This window comes from Pteropus vampyrus, unplaced genomic scaffold (assembly GCF_000151845.1).
Source record: "Pteropus vampyrus isolate Shadow unplaced genomic scaffold, Pvam_2.0 Scaffold100, whole genome shotgun sequence".
Classification (NCBI taxonomy): Eukaryota; Metazoa; Chordata; class Mammalia; order Chiroptera; family Pteropodidae; genus Pteropus; species Pteropus vampyrus.
This window is the reverse complement of record NW_011888881.1, coordinates 2,987,150-2,996,869: the sequence shown is the minus strand read 5'-3', so window position 1 is coordinate 2,996,869 and position 9,720 is coordinate 2,987,150. Positions and strand designations below refer to the sequence as shown.

General features: G+C 33.1%; 1 protein-coding gene and 1 pseudogene across 1 annotated transcript in view; one reads left to right on the top strand and one right to left on the bottom strand.

Annotated features, from left to right (window-relative positions):
* Window positions 1-1,390: 1,390 nt before the first annotated feature.
* Window positions 1,391-1,509, bottom strand: LOC111742764 (annotated as a pseudogene).
* A 6,744-nt stretch (window positions 1,510-8,253) lies between these two features.
* Window positions 8,254-9,720, top strand: part of DOCK3 (dedicator of cytokinesis 3) — a 285,004-nt gene continuing 283,537 nt past the window's right edge. The window contains exon 1 of the mRNA XM_011364750.2: window positions 8,254-8,371. Coding sequence (XP_011363052.1) covers window positions 8,254-8,371 — 118 coding nt within the window. The remainder of the gene's footprint in view (window positions 8,372-9,720) is intronic.

The following is a 9,720-nucleotide window of genomic DNA, read 5'->3' as shown; positions in this document are numbered from 1 at the left end:
TATCGTTTTCCGTAGTGGTTGTACCGATTTGCATTCCCACCAGCAGCGTATGAGGGTTCTTCTTCCCGCACAACCTCTCCAACACTTGTTATTGCTTGTCCTGTTGATGACAGCCATTCCTACAGGCGTGAGGCGGTTATCCCGTTGTGGTTTTAATTCGCATTTCCCTGAGAGCTAGTGAAGCTGAGCGTCTTTTCATATGTCTGTTGGCTGTTTATATGTCTTCTTGGAAGAAGTGTCTGTTTGGGTCCTTTGCCCATTTTTAATTGGATTGTTTGGTTTTTTTATTGTTGAGTTGTATGAGTTCTTTATATATTTTGGCTATTAGCCCCTCATCGGAGGTGTCGTTTGCAAATATCTTCTCCCATTCAGTTGGTTGCCTCTGTCTTGTTGAAGGTTTCTTTTGCTGTGCAGAAGCTTTTTAGTTTGATATAGTCCCATTCATTTATTTTTGCTATTACTTCCCTTGCCTTTGAGGTCAAATTCATAAAATCCTCTCTAAAAGTAAGGTCCATGAGTTTAGTACCTATGTTTTTTTTTCTCTATGCAATTTATTGTTTCATGTATTATATTTAGGTTTTTGATCCATTTTGAATGAATTTTGTGCTTTTACTTTTCTTTCCTGTTTCTAGGGAAGTTATCAAAGGGAAAATGATAACTCCTAGGAAGCTTTTTGAATTCTTTGTAAGAAGAGTGTGTTTTGTAGTTCTAAAATATATTAGTGAAGAGGCAAAAAACTACCCAGTGATCATAAAGTAGAGGCAGTCAGTGAACAAATACTAAATTCTCGTGTAGTGTAATGACCTGCGACACTATAAATTTCTCCCTCCTGGACTTGGTGCTACTTTTGTCACACATTTGCTTTTCAAAATGCTACAAATACTCAATGCATTGGTACTATTTTTTCTTTAGAATGGGAGTATTTTCTTTAAAGGATTAGACAGTAAACATTGTAAACTTTATGGGCCAATAGGCAAAATTGAGGATATTTAGAGGTAGTTATACAACAAGAAAGGAAGCAAATTTGTACACATTTTATTGATGAAATTCAAAATATAACTGAGCACAAATCTTTTGGTTACATACATTTAATGAGTAGGTTGACATTTTGTTTAATTGGTGTTCAACATTAATGTTCCTTATGATCAAAAACTGTTGCAGTTCATTTCTTAATGCAGATCCATAATGAGATTTTGTTTTTCATCTTCATAAATACCTTTTCAGACAGATAGGTATTGCCAAATACTGATGTCAATCCATAGGTGAATATTTTTTTAAAATTTTTTATTAATTTATTTTTTTAGGCAAGGCAACCCTTGGTTGACCTCACAGATTGCAAGGACCTTGTCAGCTTACAATCTCTTCTTCTTATTTTTTTTATTATTATTTACGCCTACTGCACCTGGTCTTCCTAGGTGGTTTCCCATCCAAGTACTAACCAGGCTTGACCCTGCTTAGCTTCTGAGATCTGATGGGATCGGTCTTGCTCAGGGTAGCGTGGCTGTAGACAATAGGTAAATATTTTAATTTGAGACTCTTCATCACTTGGAAGGCATTTATGGAATTTAATACCTTCTCTTGTTATTTGCCATATAGCATGTCATTACATTGCAGATTAAAGTACTTCCAACTGATGGTTGGGTGGAAGTTCCTTAGTTGTACCATTACATGGATTTTGAAATATGGAAATTTTCTTTTCAGTGCATTGCAGTTTAAAAACTCTGCAAGAACTGTACTTTGAGCACAAAAATATATTTGCTGCAAATTTGAGTGAGAATAGAGATCCTGCATCTTATTTGAACTTTTGACAGTATGGGAATATATAAGCAGCTTGACATTAGTTGTGATTTAGGTTGCCATAGAAATGACTTTACTCTAAGTTTCAAAAATAAGCATGGCTTTAAGTTGTATTTATTAAGAAACATCATCAGGACTGAAGCAAAAGCTAATTTACAAAGCCATTTATTATTTGATAATAGTGGTTGAGTTATTTAATAATAGTGGTCAAGGGCAGTTTTCAGTCAGAAAAATTTCAGTCACAGTTCTGAGCTCAATAAATTTGCCATAAAATTTGATTGCTACTAGCCTTCCTGATGCTGTGCACTCGAACAAATCAAGATATTCTGTTTCTTATAAAAATTCACAGAAATAAACACGATCAAGTCCATGAGCAAATGAAGTTCATTATTGACTAATGGTAGTAATACGTGGAAGAGTCATACATTTTCTGCAAAGTACTTGCTGATGAGTAGTACAGTGAATAGCCATTGGTTTTAAATATCTTATATTTTCACAAACTTTGTTAATTTGTCCAACTAAGCCTTTTTCTGCTCCATGTATATGTTCACCACCATTAATATAACTAAGGTGTTCCTTATATATTTTGGATATTAACCCCTTATCGGATATATCATTTATGAATATCTTTTCCCATTCAGTAGATTGTCTCTTCGTTTTGTTAATGGTTTCCTTCGCAGTGCAGAGCTTTTTAGTTTGATGTCGTCTCATTGTTTACGTTTACTTTTGTTGCCCTTGCCCGAGGAGACATATCTAAACTATGTTACTAAGACCCATGTCAAAGAATTTACTGCCTATGTTTGGCTCTAGGAGTTTTATGGTTTCGGGTCTTAACATTTAAGTCTTTAATTCATTTTGAGTTTATTTTTGTATATTGTGTAAGGCAGTGATCCAGTTTCTCTCTCTGTCTCTCTGTCTCTCTCTCTCTGTCTGTCTCTCTCTCTCTGTCTCTGTCTGTCTGTCTGTCTGTCTGTCTCTCTCATTAATTGACCATATAAGCAAGGGTTTATTTCTGGGCTTTCTATTACTTTCCATTCTGTGTGTCTATTTTGTATCTTACTGTTTTGATTATTATAGCTTTGTACTATAGTTTGAAATGAGGGCACATGATACCTCCAACTTTGTTTTCTTTCTCAAGGTTGCTTTGGCTATTTCTTATTGCCCATTTGTGTATCTTCTTTAGGGAAATGTCTATTCAGAGCCTTTGTCTATTTTTAAATTGTTTTTCTTTATTGTTGAATTGTAAAAGTTCTTTATTCTAGTGCAAAATTCTTATACTGTATGGTAAGTCCTTACATAATGTCGTCAGTAGGTTCTTGGAAACTGACTTTAAGCGAAATGACAGAATGAAACCAATTTTATTATAGGCTAATTGACATAAACAAGAGTTAAGTTCCTCTGGCATATTTCTGGTCACAAAAATCACCAAACATCTAAATAAAGACTCAGAAATACTTCTTATATTAAACATTGAAGTAAATGTGTTATACATATATTTAAGAAAATTAATAACAAGTAAGATTATTATTTTCCAACCTGCTTATTTAATTTCAGGGTCATGAGTGGCTAGAGCTTGTCCTGGCAGCTCAGGACACAAGGCAGGAACCAGCCTTGGACAGGATACCATTCCATTGTAGGGTTCACTCACACACCCACCCCCACAAACCCACACTCAGTCATACTTATACTGGGACAGTTTAGACACTCCAGTTAACCTAATGTGCACATCTTTGGGATGTGGGAGGAAACAAGAGTATCTGGAGAAAACATGGTGAGAACGTGCACACTCCACATGGCCAGTGGTCCTGCCCAAGAATCGATTCCTTTCCCCCCATCAATCAAAGTTATGAAAAGATGTTGAATGAAACTGTTCAGGGACCTGCTGTGTTTGATAGGCAAAAATTGCCCATTCCCCGGGGGGTCTTCTTTCACTTTCTTGATGGTGTCCTTGCAGCACATAAGTTTTTAAGCTTGATGAGGTTCAATTTATTTATTCTTTTCTTGCTTATGATTTTGATGTCATATATAAGAAAGCATTGACTAGTTTAACGTCATGGAGACTTCTGTATTTTCTTTAAGAATTTTATGGTTTAGCTCTTACATTCAGTCTTTGATCCATTTTGAGGTATAGTTCACATGTACTGAATTTCAGAAGTCTTAATTGTACAGTTTTGACTTATGTAACCCACTCCCCAGCACTATTTCTGTCTTCCCAGAATGTTCTTTTTGTGCTTACTCAGTCAATCCATATTCCTCTGGAAGCAACTGGTGTTCAGATTTTATTCACCTTAATTTAGCCTCTTCTAGATCTTTTTGTAAATAGAGCTATGTGGTATGTACACTTTTGTACCTAACATTTTTGCTCAGCATAATGATTGCGATATTCATCCATTGTGTTTCTTGTATCAGTTGATTTTTATTTTTTATCACTAAGTGGTATTGCATTGTATCAGTATCGTGTATTTTATCTATTCTCTTCTTGATAAATGGTTGAGTTGTTTCCAGTTCTGGGTTATTGTGAACAAAGCTGCTAAGAACATTCTTGTGGAAGTCTTTTGGTAGAAGGTTTTTTTTTGAGTCACTCTGGCTAGGGATTTATCAGTTGTAGAAATCTTTTCAAAGAACTAATTTTTGGTTTCATTGATTTTTTTTTTCACCTGTTTGATCTTTTTAATTTCTTTTTGTTTGCATTCTTTGGATTTAAACTGCTTCTTTTCTTTCTTCTTAAGGTGGGATGTTAGATAATTGATTTGAGATTTTTCTTTTTTCTAATGTAAGCATCTTATCATCTTTGGAAAATTATTAGCCATTATCTCTTCTAATAGTTCTTTTGCTTTATTCTCTCTCTCCCCTCTGAGACTCTAATTACGCATGGGTTGGAGATGCTGTTAGCTCACATATTTGTTATACTTTTTATTTCATTCTTTTTTAATTTTTGTAGTTTCGTTTGGGTAATTTCTATTGTCCTGTCTTGGAGTTCACTCATACTTTCTTCAGCCCTGCTCATTTTCTTGTTAAGCCCAATCAGTGAATATGCAATTTTTAATATTCTAATTTTTAGTTTTAAATTCTATTTTTTTAACTTAGAGATTTAAAACTGTTAAATTTCCTCTTTCATTTATTTTGTTCATCTTTTATCGATTCTTCAGTATGTTGATATTAGTCATTTAAAATTCTCTTATCCTGGTATCAACATTTGGGTCATTTGAGGGTATGGTTATTGGACTTTATTGAGCATGGGCCACATTTTCAGTTTTTTCAGTCTATTATCTCAGATTTCATGCTGGGCCTTGTGTTTATACGTGCAGTAGAGACTGAAGTGAATATCATTTCCCCCAGAGAAGGCATGTGTTTTTCTACATCAAGGGTGTTTTGAGCTGGGTTGGGGCTAGGTCTTACCATCAGTTACTTTACGTTCACCTCTGGTTTCAAATTTTCTTGAGAGTGTGATTTATTGTGTGTGTATTGTAGATTTCTTCTTCTAGTAGGACTTTTGGTACCTGAAACCAGAGACCTCTTTCTTCCTTTCCAGCCTGCTACCTACCCACTCAGCAAAAGTTTTTCTTCTGGAAATTAAGCAGTATGTGGAAGTACTAGCTCTGCACTTTGGACTCTTCCAGATTCTACTGTGTTATGCCACTTTACATATTTCTTAAGAACGTCACTGTTTTCTTTTGAGTCTAGCAAGAGTCCCTTTGTGGCAGACTTGATCTGTCCATGTCTCAAATGTCCAGAGTAGTTTGCTGTCTCTTTTCACCTAAGAAGAGATTATCCTTTCTGAAATTTAGTTTCTTAAATCTCTCTATGTTCACAGTTCTCCGATCTCTCTACAAAACATGTGATTTTTTATTATTATTTTAAAAATAGTTATAGCAGGAGCAGTGGCCTGTCACAACCTTCTATAGCCTAATAGGAAGTCAGTGATTATGTATTTAATAGTATTTACTGGCCAGTTCATATAGTTTTTGTTGTACCAAGCTGGTAAGAATAAGATGTCCCAAATATTTGTTGTGGGAATCTCCCAACAACACCTTCAATAGAATTAACTAGTACACTCACTGATTCAGTCAAGGCATGAAGACTTTTTTGCAGTGTATGTAATGTCTTCGCCCTGCAAATAATGGCCTCAATTTGTTGTATACCAGCTATAAGCCTGGCATTGTGGTATTCTGTTAATAATATATTTTTTCCATTAATGCCATAATGACTGTGACTTAAATGATTTGATGACCATTTTGTTCATGAGAAAATGAGGTTCAGATAGGTTAAGTATCTGCCTACACAGCTAGTAAATGACAAGGCTAAGATTTGAACTGAAATGTTTTTATCTTTAATAAACTTTTTCCTATAGAAGTTTTTATGTTTTAGAAAAATTGTGAAGATACATTACAATTTCTACATACTTTATACCCAGTTTCCCTTGTTAATATCTCACATTAATATGACACATTGTCACAGTGAACCAATGTTGATGCATTATTATTATTAACTAAAGCCTGTACTTTATTCATATTCTTTAAGCTCTCCCCCCGCTATTTTGATTCCAGGATCTCAAGCTGGGATACCACTATACGTTTAGTTTTTGCATCTTCTTAGGCTGCTCTTGGCTGTGAAGTTTCTCAGATTTTTCTTGTTTTTGAAATTTAAATTTTACTCTTTTGAAATTTTCATCTACTTTACCATTTACATTAAGCACTAATGAAAACTTGGTTAATAATTTTCAGATGTGTAAACATAATTAAAATTAGTACTTCTTTGCTTTAGTTAATAAGTTAATAGAGATTTTTCTATATTATTTAATATATTAATACACCTGTTTTTGGTTGGGATCGCATAGACTCTAATGATAAATTTAGGGCAAATCTATATATACTATGAGTCTTGCAACCCATTAATATGATATATACCTTCATTTATTAGGCTTTTAACATCTTTAATGGTAATATCTTAACAGTTTTCTGTAAAGAGTTCTTCCATACGTCTCTTAGATTTTTTAATAATTACTTGGCATTTCTAATCCTGTTATAAATGGTATATTTCTAAAACATTTCATTTTCTAATTGTTTGTTTCTACAAAGACTTAAAAAAATTCACCTTGTATCTAGAAACCTTGCTACACTCAGATATTCTCTGCTATAGTTTACTCTATTTTCTTTCAGATTTTTAAGTACATATTCAAACATGTAGATAATGACACTTTTATTTCTTTGTTTCTAGTCATTATACATACCTTTTATTTCTTTTTTCTGCACTATTGCCTCTCCGGTGCAATGTTGAATAGAAATGATAGTGGACATCCTCTTCTTGTTCCTAACCTTAGTGATAAAATGTACAGTATTTCGCCAAAGTGTTTGATGTTCGCTGTGGACACATTGTATACAACCTTTAACTTTCCTTTCCTATAATGTCCTTGTCAGGTTTTATCATGCTGAATTCCAAATGAATTCCTCTTTCCTTATTATCTGAGAGAGTTTATGATTGGTGTTGTTTCTTCCTCAAATGTTTGGACAGATTTACTAGTAAAGTAATAGGAACTGGTATTTTATTTGTGTGAAGATTTTAATTAAAGAATCACTTTAATAGATATAAGACTATTCCAGTTTCTAATGTCTGTCAGTTTTTAATGAGTTTTATCTTTCTATAAATTTGTCCATCTGTTCTGAATTTTTAACTCTGTTGGTATAAAGTTTTTTGTAATATTTTATATATAATTTATTATTAATTACATTAATGTTTTAAAGTTTTGATTGCTGATAATTGGTAATTTATAACTTTTGTTTTTTTTTTTCTTGGTCTTGCCTAGGTGTCTACCAGTGTTAGTGTTTTCAAAGAACCAATTTTAGATTGTAATGCTTGATATATGGTAATATAAGTTCTGTAATATTGACAAGGTTATTCTTGGTTCTTTGAAATCTTACATAAATTTCAGAATCAATTTATCAATTTTCTAAAAATAAAAGACGGGATTTTGATATCAATAGATCATCTCTTATACATCTGCTTTTTATTTCATTAATTTTTGTTTCTATTTTTATTATGGAGACTCTGTTTCTCAAAGCAGAATCATATTTATTTAGTGATTCTTTGTAAAAATACCTATCTGTTTATAGTAGATAAGAAGCTTCCAGTGTTAGTATTTTCTTAAATAATTGATGCACAGTTGCCCAAAAAGGCACTGTGCCTTTTTGTCAAGTCATACTAAAAGAGACACAAGTCATACTAAAAGAGAGAGAGAATATTTTTGCATAAATACTTTCACATGCATGCATATACCACTCAGGAATAGTAATTTTGCTAAAATGTACTTCAATGTCCTGAACTACTTAATATCACCTTTCAAAATATTGATTAGGGGCTTACATATTTGAGAGATGATTAGTTAAGAAAGGAGAATATATATTTAAGAAGATTTAGTACTTAAGTTCAAGGACACTGACCCTGTCTCAATATTTAAAAATGCTAATTGATGTATTTATCCTTGTTTTTCTAGTGATATGCAGTTTTCGAGGATCTGTCCCTCAAGGATTGGTCTTAGAAATAGGAGAAACAGTCCAGATTCTTGAAAAATGTGAAGGTAAGTGGGCCTGTAAAGCACACACATAGTGATCATTTGGGATATTTGTTTTATGTCTATATAGATATAGTAACAGATTATAAGCAATCATTTTGAAACCATAACTAACCACATTATAATATACTGTTATAAAATACTTCTTGATCTGTGTTTCATAAAGGTATGAACTATTTTGACTCTCATAGCAACAATTAACTTGCTGGCGGTCAGAAAATGATTTTTACATACTATGTCAAATGATTACTTTTGATTTCCTAAGTCAGATAGATAATCTTCACCATGCTTAGCTGCATTTGAATAGAATTGAATTGTATCAGTTCTTTTGTATGTTTCTGTGTGATTGGCTGGGCATGATTAGTCATAATTAAAACAAGGCAATAAATATGCTCAAATGAAGTTTGGCTTGACTATTATCCTCTTCTGTGACATATGTGGGTATTTCTGCTATAACATTTATGCATTATTGAAAAATAACATTCTTCAAAATAGTCATTCACGTCAACAAGATATATGGGAAAATAAAGTTAAGAGAAGTCACACAAAATCAGAGCACTGACAAAAACAAAATTGATACCATAGGAAATGACCTGAGCAGCCTAGGCTAGCAGTTCAGCATGACTAGAAGCCATCTCAAATTATACAGCAGAGTTGAAATGTTGCGGTGTTGCTATGGAGACAGTGCACGTGAAAGTGGAGCTCTGATCTAGTTGGCTACTGTTTAGGTGGATATGGGAGTAAGTTCAGCGTACCATGACCCAAGGAACCATATAAGTTTGGGCGTGCGCTTTTCTGGAAAGGGAGCTCTAGTGCAGCACTTATTTAAATTTTTCTAAAAACAAGTGTAAATCAACACCCCTTCATGATGAAAATTTAGTGCTTGATTTAAAGGACTTTTTACTAGCAAAATAAGAATAGAAGGCAATTTTCTTAATCTGACAAAGGACATCTACTAAAAAGCCTACAGCAAGTATCATATTCAGTTGTGAAACATGGAAGGATTTTTCACTGAGATGAAAAGGAGACAGGGTTACCTGTTTTCACCATATCTGTTGAACATTGTACTGGCGATACTAGCTAGAGTGGTAAGATAAGAAAGATAAAATGCATAAGGAATAAAAAGATAAAATTGAAACTATCATTTGTAGATGTTATAATTGTGAGTGTAGAACATTAAATAGAATCTATAAAAAAAACTGGGAATTTGGCAAGTTTGGTGGCTACAAGTTTGATGGCATTTTAAATACACGTTTTTCTACGTGTTGCAACAAAGAATTAGAAAATGAATTAAAGAATGCTATTTATATAGTATCACAAACATAAAATACCTAGAAATAAATCTAATAAAAAAT